The sequence below is a fragment of the Lynx canadensis genome, chromosome C1, assembly GCF_007474595.2.
Source record: "Lynx canadensis isolate LIC74 chromosome C1, mLynCan4.pri.v2, whole genome shotgun sequence".
Classification (NCBI taxonomy): Eukaryota; Metazoa; Chordata; class Mammalia; order Carnivora; family Felidae; genus Lynx; species Lynx canadensis.
This window is the reverse complement of record NC_044310.1, coordinates 138,374,444-138,391,061: the sequence shown is the minus strand read 5'-3', so window position 1 is coordinate 138,391,061 and position 16,618 is coordinate 138,374,444. Positions and strand designations below refer to the sequence as shown.

The following is a 16,618-nucleotide window of genomic DNA, read 5'->3' as shown; positions in this document are numbered from 1 at the left end:
ATCCTATCATCTAAGAATATCAGAAATTATTTTCAGTTTATGAGCATCATTATACTAATTTACCCACCAAAAGTCAATGTAGTTCACGCTTGAACAACATGGGTTTGAACTTCAGCGGTCCACTTATTATGTCTCTTTTTTCTTCCAATAAATATAATGCAATGTATTTTCTCTTCCTTATGATTTTCTTAATAATATTTTTTTTGTCTCTAACTTACTTTATTGTAAGAATAAAGTAAGTATGTATATCAAACATACAACATACAAAATATATGTTAATCAATGGTTTGTGTTACCAGTCACAAAATTTAGTACTTTGATGGGGGTAAAAAGTTACATGCAGATTTGACCGTGTAGGGCGTCGGCACTCCCTTCACCCCGCATTGTTCAAGAGTCAACTGTACTTGATTCTAGGAATAAAGATTTATAACTTTAAAATATATCAACAACCCAAAGAGACAAATTCAGATTTAAACTTCATAATGACATCAACATTCTGATGTTATCCATAAAACATGTCTTCGCCCTGCTACACAGAAAACCACCTTTCAGGGAGCCATGGTAAGGTGTGCAGAATTCCTGAAAACTTGCCCTAAGTCTCTAGTTCTCTTGCAATAAATACCCATGCTACTTTGCACAGTTAAGAAGACATGTATTAGAACATAGCTCTGATTACATCTCTTCTTTACCCATTTGTATATGAAAATTATACAATTCTGGCATCAGAAGACCTCATGTTGAGAAACAACAAATGGCAGTAGCTGAAAAAAAGTGCACCTACCCAAACACCACTACCCTGTAGAACTACTAAAATCAAGACTGGAATAAATTAGTACAAGTGAAGAGCTGCAAAGTAGTCTGTGATCATTTTCTTTATTCTGAGTTCTCAAAGGTGAGAAGGGTGAATTCTAATCTAAAATAAAGCCTTAATCTCTAGACAGCAAAAGATGAACTGGCTAGCCCATTTGCTACAGAGGCTAAAGATGCAAGAAACTATCTGAAAATATAGATTTCATGATAAAAGATAATGGGTTCAACCAGAAAGTCAGCTCCTGTTAAAAATGTGCATACGTGAACATTTCTAGCCACTAGGGGTTAATGTCTACTCAACTAAAACCGTTGTTTCTACATTCCAACTTACATAAGTATAAATGCTGGTAACGATTCCTTGAAAACCAAAACTATTACGTGGCAAATCAATCATGTTTTTAATACTAAAAGTGGTAAAAAAAAAATCATAACAAATTTATAAAGGATGCACAATAAAGCAACAACGACAACAAAAATCTAAAAACAAAATGTTCAGTATGCATCCACAAAAAGTTCCACAACCATAAAACAAACATCAATGCATCTTACCTCTATCATTATATGAAAGGCGTGCTTGTGAAGAAAAAACACAGGCAAAAGAAATTACGATTTATATCAAGAATGAAATGAAAAATGACACATCAGTTACAAAAGTGAAAGAAAGAGAATAATGATTTAGCTTTTTAAAATTGGCAATGATCCAATTTATCATATTTTTAAAATAAAAGTTGGGAACACTTTCCTTATAAACAGAGGAAAGTAATATCAAACAAACAAAAAACTTGGACATTACCTTTCAGATAAGGGGTATTATTATATACATGGTTCTGGTATTACCCCAAGTTACCTGATCCAATAAACTTCCGAGTCTTAAGTAATTGTTACGTGTTTTTCTAAGAAGTTCTAGAGTCTCAACTGGAAGAGTAAAATGAGCAATTTAATTGAGAAAATATCTTGGAATTGGCTTCTGGACACGAGAGGGCAGTATTGCCTTTAACAAAAACCAGGAGCAGCACAGGAGACATTTTTATGTAACTAGAAGTTGGTTCTCAGCCCACACTCTAACAGTTGTTTTACGAATCTCTAAAATCTATTTCCTGAACTGCTTCACTCCCTTTTCATGGAAGACAGTAGAATCATAATAGAAAAATGTTCCTGATGTCTTTGTGTGTGCAACATAAACAATATACTAGGGTAAGAAAATAAGACTGAGGAAAAAATTTTAAAAATGAGATTTAAGTAGAACACAGTGACAGGCCAGGCCCACTGTTGACTACTTACTAGTCACATAAGAGTGAAGAAGTCAAGTAGTGGTGGCCATGAGAACAAGTATCCATACATATTTTTTAGTCTGAGGACACTTAGATACTGACAAGACTTTTGAAAATAAGATTTTCATTTTCCCAGTCATCCTAATATAGTTAAGGGCCTAAATTTATAATTAAGAGAAATACTGTCACCAATATAAAAATCCCCTCCTTCAAATCCCCTCCAATCGCTGAGTATAACCGCCATTTCTAATATCTCTACAATATTTATACAGAGAATAGCACTGATTTGACAACTCATTTATCTTGCACCAGCAGCTTAGTGTTTCTTCCTTCTTGATTTTTCTCCTATGATAATGGTTCAGGATTATTTATAATTCATCTAAACGGCTTAGCTAATCCTACTATCACAACATCTTATCAGTACTCCAGAGTAAAATTCATCTCTTTGAAAGAAATACATGCCAAATGAATAACTAGACTTTAGCTTCCCAGGGCATAGGTATGTCTCAGGTTTTGTTTTACAAGGACTTGTAACAGGGATAATAAACCTACCACTGCAAGTAACACTGTGCAAGTATGTGCCATCCATGCATCTTACCAAAAAGTCTATCTTTGCTCAATATACTTCTCAATAAATGAACATGAGAATAAGTCCTAGAATGATCAAGCTAAACAAGAGATGCCAACAACAGGCCTCAATGTGTAAACTATGTTACAAAATAAAAGGGTCAAAACAGAATCCAAAAAAATTAAATCACTGAAATACATGGATAAAAAGCAACCAAGCCAAACAAACAAACACACAAAAAACAATCTGAATTCACAACACAGAAAATGAAACTTGACTATCATGCACTATAACTGGAGAGAACAGTAAAAAACAAATCAGCACATTAATGTCAAGTCATTAGGCTCCTGGATGCGAAAGAGACTTCGCTGCTTATTCCATAAGGGGGAAAGAAATTTAACTAAATTATATTGCCAAATATCAGAAAATAATGACTAGGACTTCTCCATTCACTCAACCAATCTTTACTGAGCGCCTACTTTGCGCCAGACACTGACTATCTGGCTTCTCGTGATGCTTACTACAGTGTGGGGAAGTAAGACTAATCAAAGATACCACACTAATGAATGCATAATTATGAAATAATTGCAATAAAAAGAAATTCAGTATCCTGAGCACCTCTAAGGAGAAAACTGACTTACACTGGCAGGTTAAATAAGATTTTCCTGGGGAGAGGATCCTTGAAAAATGGAGTAAGTACTAGAGGGAGACAGATTAGGTACGAGAATGGCATTGGGATACAATGACTCGTGCAACCAAATGGTTACTGGTTCTATTTACTGAGAACAAGGTTTGGAGAGATTATTTCCCTGAATGTTAACTACTTGGAAATATCTAATTGCTGATGTTTAGTAGGCAGTTAGATATACAGAACAGGAATACAAAGAAATCTTTCTAGATTACGGATTCTGGTTCATTTATATACTATAAACATATAGGACATATACTATGAATTTTCTCCTATTTACTACTTAAATCATTCCAAGATTGATATATTTTATGTGTGTGTGTATGTACATACACATATGTGTATATATACATACACACACACACATATATATATATGTATGTATATATATATATGTATGTATGTATGTATATATATATATATATATATATATATATATATATATATCTCTAACAGGGGGATAACTCACTAAATCTTCTTAGGACCTCAAGAAGAATTAAGGACCCCTCCTACCCCCTGCCCCCTACACAAAGTATTTGAAAACCGACCAATTCTGAATTTGTCTCATCTTAGTCATCTAATTATCTCATGCTGTAGGAAATTTTACAGTTGCTAATTTTAAAAAAGACTATTGCCAAGCAGATAGAAATAGAATATATAAAGAAATAATATAGTGTATGTATCAGAACAAATGTTTCTGAGCTAGGAAGACATTATACATTAACAGATTCAATAATATTGATACCGCCAAATGCACAGCCATCATTCTACCCAGTTAGATCTTCAAAATTCCACTGTGATGCACCAACTCCTACTTCCTCCAGTTTCTCTCAACTAACTCCTGAAAGCAAGGCAAAGGCAGACAGAGGTGGATGAGACAGGATTCTGAATAAGTTCCCTAAGGAGAAGGTAGCTCCTCAGGGTAGTTAGCAGGGGGGAGGTTAAAGTATGAAGAGACCAATCTCCTTCTGGCCACTGCTCAAAAGCATCAGGTTTATTATTAAGGATAGAAGAAATTTTTATTTATTTTAGCATTTGTATTCTTCAAGTAAAGCTGCAAAAAGGAAAAGGATCACTACATATTCTATAAATTATGGCGTGATAAGATGGTTATGTTTACCTACAGGGTTATATGTACTTACTATAAAAGCTATTTTGACTTTATAAATATTCGTTGTTTATATTTTTTAATGTTTTTTTTTTTTTGAAAGAGAGAGAGAGCATGAGTGGGGAAGGGCAGAGAGAGGGAGACACAGATTCCAAAGCAGGCTCCAGGCTCTGAGCCATCAGCACAGTGCCCGACGTGGGGCTCAAACCCATGAACCGTGAGATCATGACCTGAGCCGAAGTCGGACGCTTAACCAACTGAGCCACCCAGGCACCTCTCGTTGTTTATATTTTTATATAAACAGTAACTCAAAGGGTATACAAGGTTGTATCTGAGAAGGGAAACGTTTTGGAGACGAAGGATACAAAAGGGACTTCAACTTTATCTATAGTTTTATTTCAATTACGTTTTCCTAAAGATCCAAAGTAGATGTAAGAAAATGTCTGTTCTGAGTGGTAGGTGTTTGTAATATTTTTCTCAAAACTTCCCTGTACTTTTCTCATTTATGACATAAATGTAAATATTTAGTTATCAGCCAAAAAAACAAAATACTTTAAACATACTTTATATACTCTGATCGTCCTCTTTATCCTACTTTAGTTTTTTACAGACCCCACCTAATTACTTACTGGAATAAATAAGCCACTCAATTAAAATCATTTCAGTGAATAATAATCCTTGGATATAAATGCCCAGACTCTACCATTCCAAAGACTGACACTAGAGCAAGACACTTCACCTATCTGTCCCTTGTTTTTCTTGTCAATAAAATGGACTTAATAAAACAGAACCTATATTTGGGGTGTTGAAAGATTAATCTGTGTAAAGTGCTCTGTGTAGTCCTTGACAGAGTACTCAAAATGAAATTTTTTATTATGCTAATTTCAAAGTATTGGCATATAAATATGTATCTTCAATGGCTTCAATAAATACAACTTCGAGTACAATTCTGAAGTTGTTACTCTGGCAGCAATAATAGCTAACAGGTTTTGAGCACTTATCATTAGATAAGCGTCCCAGATATGGCTCCTGGTCACTATATAACTGGAGTCAGACATTTCTCCTCTTTTCCTCCACTCTTGCTCCCTTCTTACTCTGCCTGTCATTGCCAAGCTGCAAAGCCAAACAACCAATCAACCAACCTATTTTTTGTTCCCTTAGATACTAACTGTGGGCTTCAAAAGGGAAGAACTGTCCCTCCGATGCTTATCACCACACATCAGCATGATGCCCAGCACACAACAGGCTCTCAAGCATTAGGTGAGTGGTTAAGCTAAAACAAAACAAACAAACCCGAACACCCGACAGCCTATGTGATACAAGCAGCTTTTCACTAACAAATGGGCCTTTTCATTTTATTGTCTCAAATTAACAGAAAAGATTTGACAGTGACGAAGTAGCTAGGAATGAAGGAACAGATCTACGATGAGGTCCAGGAAGTAGAGTTGAGAGAAAATCAAAGTCACTTCTTCCTATCTTCCATCTTGCCAGATAAGAAAAAAGAGAAATTTTTTATTTTTTTTAATGGTTATTTAATTTTTGAGAGAGAGACAGAGCTAAGCAGGTGAGGGGCAGAGAGAGAGGGAGACACAGAATCCGAAACAGGCTCCATCCAGGCTCTGAGCTGTCAGCACAGAGCCCAATGTGGGGCTCGAACCCATGAACCATGAGATCATGACCTGAGCTGAAGTAGGACACTTAACTGAGTGAGCCACCCAGGCACCCTGAAAAAGGAGAAATTAGGTAGTCTCATCTATATGCATCAGTCCCACTTGTAAATTGGAAGATGCGGTCCTCCACAGTCCAAAGAAAAACTGAACTCAAGATTTTAAAAATTAAATGGAAGTCATTTTTAGAAATAAAGTGCTCCATTATTAACTTTAATGTACAGCTTTAACTCATTTTAAACTTTGGATAAAGCTTTTAATTTTTTTTCCTTCTCCTCTTCCCTTCTTTTTTGCTTTTGGATATAGAATTTCAGCAAATCTCAAGCAGACTTGTCCATTCATTTGTTAAGTAAAATAATTCATATATGCCTAAGAGAGTAATTTTTTGTCAAGCTGCAAGTCTACAAATAATTTATGACACTTCTCCCAACAATCAGTTTAGAAGTATACATAAAACTTAGTTGTAATTTAAGTTGTAACAAAAATAATCACACACAAAGGTAGAACACAGAAGAAAGAGACATTTGCAGTAGTTCTGAACTATTTCTTAGGCATGTACCAAAAAAAAAGAAAAAAAAAAAGATGCTCAACTGCAAGACAAGAGCATTATATCACCAGATTTTAAACCTACTAAAATAAGACAGTTAAAAATATTGTGAAATGTAGACTCCAGGTCTTAGCAGAAACCTAACACCAACTCAAAGCTAATAAAACATCAAGTTTTGAAATTTCATGAGCATACATTAGAGCTCCACTAAGTTTCACTTAAGAACACATCACTTAATCAGAATGAGACTGAAAAGTATTGAGCTGAAAAGCTATCCTCAGTATACCTTTAAATTAAAAGAAACCAATTGTGAAATAACATTTGTAGTTTATAAAAGGGAAGGAAAGCATGTATTCAAACGAATGAGATTAGAAAAAGGTGTCAGAGGATACATATCAACCCGTTAAAATTGATTATTTCAGGAAAATGATAAAGGAAAAAAAAAGGAAGAACAAATGGTTCTATCTCCTTTCTTTTGCACACACTTCCTTCTGTAGAATTTGTCTTATTATAACAAGCAAGTATTATAAATTCTTAAAAAGAAAAGAATTAAAAAGAGAAAGTGAGTCAACCTATTTCAAGATGTGGTTTTGCAAGTATAACAATATTAGCATGTTAAATACTCACTTAAATTTAGTAAATTTCCCCTTCATCCTCCCCAAATAAATAAGCAGCACACTTTCCTAAACTGGCTTGGTTGAATGTTAGGCTACCCTTTCAGTATCTTATTAATTTTATTTTATTTTTTTTTTAATTTTTTTTTTTCAACGTTTATTTATTTTTGGGACAGAGAGAGACAGAGCATGAACGGGGGAGGGGCAGAGAGAGAGGGAGACACAGAATCGGAAACAGGCTCCAGGCTCCGAGCCATCAGCCCAGAGCCCGACGCGGGGCTCGAACTCACGGACCGCGAGATCGTGACCTGGCTGAAGTCGGACGCTTAACCGACTGCGCCACCCAGGCGCCCCTTATTAATTTTAAATGGGTACACATACAGACTCATGTTCAACAGGAAAGTCCTACACAGCATTTTCAGACAGCTTGGTTTCTCAGTGGACAGTAATTTGGCAGAGCATGAAATGACAACCTATTATTACTTTAATATTAAGGTCAACAGGATTATTTTGTATGCCCAATTCAGTATCCCAAACATCTGACAGCCTTTATTCTCTATCAGACCAAAATCTAGACAAAATGTCATGATGCAAAGAACTGAAGAGACTGATGTCACTTAAATAAGTATTAATGTTGCAATACTACAGTGCTATTTATAGAGCCTTTAAAAATGCACAAGAAGTTAACTTCATACCTTGTTAAAGGTAGGTAATTTCTAGTTCCTAAAATCTGCTTTCTTATCAGCAAGTGTTTTTTATCAGCACAAATATAGATCTTATTAACAGGAAACTGAAGCTCACGTATGGTTTTGAGAGCGATGCAAACACTTTTATTGAAACCACATTAACTCTAACCACAATAAGACTTCTTAATCATAGAGTCAATGCATCTATTCCCTCCTATTCTTGACTCACCGGCACTAGAAAAACCAGTTGTGTTCAGTTTACTCACTGTAGATACAAGAGCAAATTCCTACATGTGGAAAGACAGTTTCAGCACAGGCAAAAGAAAAGGACCTAGGTGATGGAAATTAAAAGGATGCTTCAAAGCTTGTGATTGCAGAAAGAACTGAATACTGGCATTCTCTTATAAAAGCCTGAATACTTCAACTTATTCTACTCTAAAGACATACAGCCTCAATATTTTTTCTTAAAACTAAGCCCTAAAGCTTTTTATTAAAGGAATCCCTGGGCATGCTGCATTATCATCTCAGTACAACTCTAAATGCAACAAAGTCAATTCAGTAATTCGTCACTTACAGAGTGGTTATATCTACAAACAGTAGGTGACAGACAGTAGTGATTACAATACACCCATGGTATTCAAGGGGCTTACAATCAAGTGGGAGATTGGAACATGTACACAAATGACTAGTGCCTTTCTCACCTGGGGCTATTCATCTGAATCACACAAGATATAAACTGACTTCAGCACTATTTTCTCAATTCTTTCAAGGACAGTACATAACTAATACCATTCCAGATATATATAATGGATGGCTTAAGGTGTAATGGGAGGAAAGAATAAAAAGGTAGATGTATGGAGGTATGGAAGCCCATATGTCATACTCCAAACTGTGTATTCTTTGCTGTGGGTCATTGAGAGCCCTCAAATATTTTTTAAAACAGAAGTAACATGGGGCACCTGGGTGGTTCAGTCGGTTAAGGGTCCAACTTCAGCTGCGATCATGATCTCCCTGTTGGTGAGTTTTGAGCCCTGCGTCAGGCTTGCTGCTGTTAGCACAGAGCCTACTCTGGATCCTCTGTGCCCCTGTCTGTGCCCCTCCTCTACTCACACTATCTCAAAAATAACAAACATTAAAAATAATAATAAGTAATATAATCAGACATGTAAAACACTATTCTACAGTAACAGTATAGATGAAGAGAGAAGACCAGCTGAGATTACAGAAATAATCTCAGCCATAGGTGTAATAATGTCCTGAACTACAAAAGATCAAGAAAGATAAAAAGGTGAATGAACAGGACTTGGTAAATGACAGGGCCAAAAAAAGTAGCAGCTGTCTCCAAAGCTTTCCATCCAGGATGACTGCATGATACCAAGACAGTGATACCATGGAACAATGTTAGAAACATAATAGTAACAGATTATAAAGAAAGAAGGATGGCTTCAATTAAAAAAAAAAAAAAAAAAGAACAAAATTACTTTACCCATACTTCTAACTATACTAGATCTGAGAATAAATATTTTTTACTGGTTACTAAGAACCATAATTAAAGACCAGATTTTCAAGCATGTATATTTCCTTATCACTTCCTCACAATAAAATACTAACACCAGAAGAAATTCTAACTCGATGTCTTAGAAATAAAGAATCCTACAATTTAGCTGTCAGAACCAGCTTAGTAAAAAGATACATGTGGATATCTCTCGTCTTCCAGGATGCCATAGGACTGATCTTTTAGCCCCCAGTGAGAATAAAAGACTGAAATCAGACCAAGGAATGATCACAGTATGTATAACTTCAGCTTGCTCTGTGAGATTCACTGTAAATTCTCAAGTATAGTTCTTATTGTAGCAATGACTTTTTAAGAAGATATTACCACAATGAGACTAATGTCTTACAAAGACCAATTAAGTCACAAACCAGCCTTTAGCCAAAGCTTTAAGGAAAAGATTACCTAATAAAAGGAATGAAATATTTCATGACACTGTCTAAAAATGTTTGAAAATTTGGGAGGAAAAATCCACAAGAATACAAGATCTTTCCAGAATTCCTAAACCTAAACCCTGGAATTTTCCTAATTCATAAACCTTGAAATTAAGCTTTGAATATGGGAACCTGAATATGGACGAAATAGGGAAATCACCGTAAGACTTCAAATGTATGTCTCCCTTACTACCCCTGTCTCTCACAAAAGTCTCGAATAACTAATAGGCAGGGGCACTATCAATTCACAGACTCAGGAATCCTTACCTACAACCAATCAATGCTGATAAACCTTATTCTAAAATGTGCTAAAAAATTTTCTTAATGGAAACACAGGAATATGCCCTTCTATATTTCCATGACTTTTCCTTTTTGTCCTATGTGAGGCCATATGATGATGTTATTACTCATTTTAGTAGTCAGACTATTCAATATCCAAAGTAGGAAAATAAATTAACCTATAGAATGATTTTGAGATGGCAGTGATGTTTACTGAATTTTTAAAACAGCAGAGACATCAGCTTCCTGGGCGGGGGGGGGGGGGGGGGGGGGGAGGCAGAACAGCATAAAGCAGTAAAGCTTTAGTGTCAGAGTCCTTGGTTCGGATTCCAGCTCTGACACTTGTGAGCTTTGCTATGTCTCAATTTCTTTATCTATAAAATGGGGATTGAAACTACATAAACAACCCTGTGAGGTAAAATCAAATCAGCATTTTTCACACCTGGCTGGTCACAAGAATCACCTTGGAAATTTATTAGAAACATAAAATCTCAGGCCCCACTCCATACTTACAGGGATGTGGCCCAAGAATTTGTATTTTTTAACAAATTCCAAAGATGAGCCTTACATACCAGTCATAATTTAGGAACCATGGAAAAAAATTTATGTATGTTTTTACATATTCTTATAGAAAATTCTTGTCTTTATATATTTATGTAACTTACCAGTATCCTAGTACAATACGTTCTAAGTGTTCAATAAATACTTGATGTCATTATCAATAATTACTTTAAAATAGGAGATAAAATTGATCATTTTGTAACAGGATGGCCACTAAGCAGTGTTGCAGAACTACTTTGTATAATCCTCTCACCAAAAATGAGACTTAAAGCATGATACTATACTGTTTGAGACAGTGAGAGATGATATAAACTAAGTTCCAAATTGATGACAACCCCTCTTTTGTACAACATAGTTTGCAACAGATGGAAAGCATAAAGTTAGGCATGTTTATATTTTTCCTAACAAAGCTTGACCATTCCAGATCATTCCATCACAAAACCATGCAAATTCACCACAAAGCAATTCAAGTGCTAAATAAATGTGTACAGTATCATTAATACGGTAACAAATATCCAAAGCCCACAGAAATGGATATTCATTGAAGATTCCTGATTCTCAGTTATTTATGAATAACTGCATCTTTCCTTTTTAAAGTCTAAACGTTTGAATTAATTATCATTTCTAAATAAAATGGCCTCATGTGTTAAGATACTGAGACTTTTATTTTTTTATTTATTTATTTTTATTTATTTATTTATTTATTTACTTATTTATTTATTTATTTTTTAACGTTTATTTACTTTTGAGACAGAGAGAGACAGAGCATGAACGGGGGAGGGTCAGAGAGAGAGAGAGGGAGACACAGAATCTGAAATAGGCTCCAGGCTCTGAGCTGTCAGCACAGAGCCTGACACGGGGCTCGAACTCACGAACCGTGAGATCATGACCTGAGCCAAAGTCGGACGCTCAGCAAACTGAGCCACCCAGGCGCCCCGATACTGAGCCTTTTAAAAGAAAGTCCAACCACACCTTTGTGCTAATATTATGTAAATATCAATGCTTTCTATAAAATTACATGATTTTTTTAAGTTTTATTAAGAAACTTAACAAATTTGTTTTTAAATTGAGTTTCCAGTTTGTTTCGATCATCACACAAATCTAGGGTAAATTCAGACACTACTACAAGTACTAAATACTCTCCCTTCTAAATACAAACATAAATAAAAAATAGTTGCCACCAAGAGAAGATAAAGTGTACAGCCTACGACCATTTGGAGTAAACTACATATATTTATTAGGCATTTATTTTTTTATTTTAAAATATTTTGGAGACAATTTTTAATAAACTCATAACTTAGTTACTAGTGTGCAAAAGTCAGAATATTTCAGCTGCACAAAGTAGCATGTTTACCTAATTTGCAGAATAAGGTATTTTACTTTTGGGTTTATTTCTCCATACACACATCTTAAAAGATTATGGGGATCAATAATCTAATGCTAACAGATTGCTTCAAGTACTAAGGAAGAAGGATGTTATATAAATAAAGCTTAAAGGGAAAGAAATTATTTTGGTCATTAAAATATAGGACTCCACCATTTTTTTCTATCAAGTTTTAACCATTAATCCTAGTGGTATCAGAGAAACAAAGTTAAACCAAGAGAGCCAGAAGGCCAAGGTAATCTGATCTTAAGAGTTAAAAGAAACACAGTAAAAACTACAGTTCAAAGATGTCTCACACAAGTATGCCAAAGCTTTCACCACTCCTCAGCCTGCAGAACATTAACTACTTATATTAAAAGAGCTTGTAAACCACTGTACCAGCACCACTGCCTACATGACAGGGAATGAAGAAAATTTCATGAATTTAATTTGATTACCCAACATATCTACATTTTCAGGTATATTTGGGGTCAGGAGAGTGAAATTGAGAGTATTACAAAAGTTTTTAGTCTTCAAAAAAAAAAAAAAAAAGCTTTTAGTCCTCAGTACATGCTTGATATACTGCAAACAATAACGATGCACCTGCAACTACCAATGACAAGTAATGAGAAGCACTGATTATCTGCTCTTCTTCCCAAAACATTTTTATGCATATATCTTCCTGGCGCCTTTGTGAAACCTCTTTTTTCCACACTTTCTTGATTATCTTGCTAAATCCCTCCCTGTGGTTAAAAGGATAATTTGGCAAGCTGTCTTGAAAAAGGCACAAAAATTTAAGAATGGAAAAAAGAATGGAAGGAAAGAAAGGGTTGTGGTATTGCTTCTCCATCATCAATTAATTCTCAAGAAACAAAGCAGGGAGAATCTCCCACTCGAAAGTACTACAATGACAATAAAACTGTCCAAAGAACAGGAATACCCTTTGTTCCACTCTACTAGCTCAACTCCTGAGTAAGAGAAGTTCAGGATATAGCACTTAGTACGTTTGGAAAACTAGCTATAGTTCTCATAACAACAAACATTCCAAAAGTTAACTCCAAAAGAAAATGGTTTATAGCAATTTGGTGGGTTTCACCGCAGTGGTAGTTCTTTAAAATATAAAATTTAAAAGAGCACAAAGTACAAGACAATAACTTACTTGAGTTGGAACAAGTACAGGAGGGTAGGCCATCTTATGATGCCTGTACACCCAAAACGCACAAATAACAATCCCCGCAATTAACATAAGTGGCACCAAGGAATAGAGCAATATGTTGTAATAGGGTGGCTTAGGTGTAACTGGGTTCGAAGTAGCTGTGGAAAATGGAAGGAAAAAAAACAATTCAGATTTGGCCTACAAAATTCCACAAGAAATATTTATCATGGTATCAAATTTTAGGAGAAGGTATGAGTAAATTATTCCATCAACACAAATATGCTTTGTTTTCAGTGTACTAGTTGAACAGACCTATGTATTTTCCCTGTAAACTTACGCTGTGTAACTTCCATCTCTGGAAAGTAAGAAAACCTTTCGTTACACATATTGCCCTCACAGCAACAAAAATATACTTCAGGGCTGTCCTTTTTTTCTATACAATCAGTCCTATAAACAAACAAAGGAGAAATAATTAAAATCAACATTATATTGAATCTACAATGGAGTTTTTCTAAAGTTCTTCTCAGAGATGAAATAATGAAAAAGTCATTCATAGTCAACCTCAAGATTTTTATTAATATTCAATGATCAATTCTTAAGAGCCAAAAATGTTTCTGTAATCCTGTTATTAAATCTCATCAAAACACAACAGATGATTTTATAGCAATCACACTAACTCCTTGAGACCACTACTTTATTTTGGTTTTTAATGATCCATCTAAGGCAACCACCTTTTATTTATTTCTTTTTAATTACTAGAAAAGCTTGAGAAGGAACATTAAGCCAATGAAGAAATTTGCTTTAGGAGTGCTTTCTCTTATAGGAAATACAGCTTTCCTATGGCATAAATACAAAAGCTAAATGCTATCAATAAAATTATGTGTATGTATACACATAAATACATGGACATAAATATACATAGTATACACAAAAGGACACAAGTTCCTATCATGGCAGAACATATCTCAACATCAGAGACCCAAGCTAGATTTGGGAATTAAGAGTGTCAGGTTTTTTGTTTTTGTTTTTTTGAGTAGATTTAAATTCCCTAAACACAGGGCCGCCTGGGTGGCTCAGTCAGTTAAGCAACAGATTCTTGATTTCAGCTCAGGTCATGATTTCATGGTTATGGAAGTGAGCCTCATGTCAGGCTCCATGCTTAGCCTGGAGCATGCATGTATGCCCTCTCTCGCTCTCAAAAATAAACAAACATTTTTAAAAAATCTTCATATATACAATATGGTCTTATTAACTGTAGTTGCCATGCTACATTACTAATAACCCTAGGACTTGTTTTATAACTGGAAGTTTGTACCTTCTGACCACCTTTAACCATTTCACCTAACCATCCATATCCCAACCCTCGCCTCTGGCAACTAACAATGCCTGGTTCTGTATCTAGGCATTCATTTTATTTTTTGGTTTTCTTTTAAGATTACATATATAGGTGTGATCGTAATGGTTGGTATTTGTCTTTCTCTGTATGATGAATTTCACTTAGCATAATACCCTCAAGGTCCATCTATGTTGTCTCAAGTGGCAAGATTTCTTTCTTTTTAATGGCTGGGAAATATTCCTCTGTGTGTGTGTGTGTGTGTGTGTACACACATCACATTTTCTTTATTCATTCATCCATCAGTGGACACTCAGGCTGCTTCCACATCTTAGCTATTGTAAATAATGCTGCAATAAACATGGGGGTGCATATATCTTTTTACAAGTTAGTATTTTCACTTCCTCCAGAGAAATACCCAGAAGTGGAATTGCTGGATCATATGGCAGTTTTATTTTTAATTTTTTGAAGAACCTCCATCCTGTTTTCCTAGTGGTCCCACTTACCTTTCATAATAGCAAATATCACTTGATGATCACTTCTGTTAATCAGGAGGCTATGAATCAGAAATGTAGCTAAAAATGTGTAATTACAGAGAAATAATACCTGGAAAATTTACAGATTTGGAAATATACTCTAAATACTAAATGCATACCCAAGATTTTAATTTCTCATAAAAATTAATATAATTCCATTTTCATGGGCTTATTCAACACATTTTGCTATTAATCACATATGGCCAATCAACCACAGGTTCATAGTAATGAACTGAGGCTCCTAAAAGTGGAAAGGCAAGTACCTAGTGTTCCATGAGTATATCAGTATTTTCTGGCTCCAAAATGTCTGTTTAACTAGGACCTTACAGCCTCTCCGTGATCAGCACCCACCTACAGTGGAAATCCTGAGGCCCAGTCAGTTTCAGTGATCAGCCCAACATCTGTGGGACTCCTTACAGAAAGATCACAGGCAGTCAATAACATGTCTAATGTATTTTATTTCCAGTACAGAATAAAACAATTTAAGCACAATCTTTTAAATAAAATGTAGCTTTCTATGAGGACTGTGTTAGTTCTGATGTAATTCTGAACGTCAAGTTAAAATGTCTCTTGGGGGTAAAGAACAAAGGCTTACTTTGCAAGAAAAAGAAATGCAGTAAGATCAATTTCTTCCAGATACATAAAGAGGGAAACTAAAAGGAAATTAAATACTATGATTAGGCTTACTCTCCTTGAGGACAGAGGATAGATTTTCAATAGATACACTGTCTAATTTTAAAGCAATTTTAAAAATCCTTTTTCCTTAAAATTGATATTAAAAAAGTTTATCATCCTAATAACATACGGGAAAAATGGTTCTTATCTATAATTCTCACTACTTGGTAGACTATTCGAAGTATATCAAAGATAAAACATAAACATCACATACTTATTTTATTACTTTAAAATGTGTATCTTGTCATTAGAGCATGTTAAAATGGTTTTCATAATCTCATCTTAAAAAAGAAACCTTTAAGTGAAAATCCACGCACTGATCTTTCCCCTTTAAAAAGGGAATAGAGAGGATTATTCAACATTCTCATAAAAAAAATAAAATGTTTCCTTACCTGTCATAACAGTTGATATCATCCAGCCAACAACCTTGCTTCACTATTTCAATGGAACCAGAAATATTCTTCCAGGTAGCAAAACAATGTCGCCTTTTATCTTTGTCACCATAACAGGGTTCAACACCAGTTCGATTGGTTCTATCTCTTTCCCAATTAGCGTTATAGAAAATACACTCCTGAGTTTCTGATCTACCAAGTATAGCACCTATAAGATAATAAAACAACAACTTAATATAACTGTATTAGCTCTTAAAATAAACTCACAGTATACCAACCTCAAATGTTCCTAAAATGTCAGTAACTTACTGTCTTCCTAGTGTTGTAACACTAAGTTAAGGTTTCCAAGTCAATCTCTGTACTTGAAGTATAATAAAC

At 34.9% G+C, this 16,618-nt stretch overlaps 1 protein-coding gene across 2 annotated transcripts in view; it reads right to left on the bottom strand.

Annotated features, from left to right (window-relative positions):
• ACVR2A (activin A receptor type 2A) overlaps nt 1–16,618 on the bottom strand; it is an 81,403-nt gene that overhangs the window by 16,697 nt on the left and 48,088 nt on the right. The window contains exons 2-5 of one of the 2 annotated variants that reach the window (XM_030324851.1): nt 16,241–16,448; nt 13,642–13,751; nt 13,308–13,462; nt 1,360–1,383 (exon numbers count right to left, since the gene is read on the bottom strand). In XM_030324851.1, the coding sequence (XP_030180711.1) occupies nt 1,360–1,383; nt 13,308–13,462; nt 13,642–13,751; nt 16,241–16,448 (497 nt within the window). The remainder of the gene's footprint in view (nt 1–1,359; nt 1,384–13,307; nt 13,463–13,641; nt 13,752–16,240; nt 16,449–16,618) is intronic. The other variant, XM_030324852.1, reaches the window with a different exon arrangement.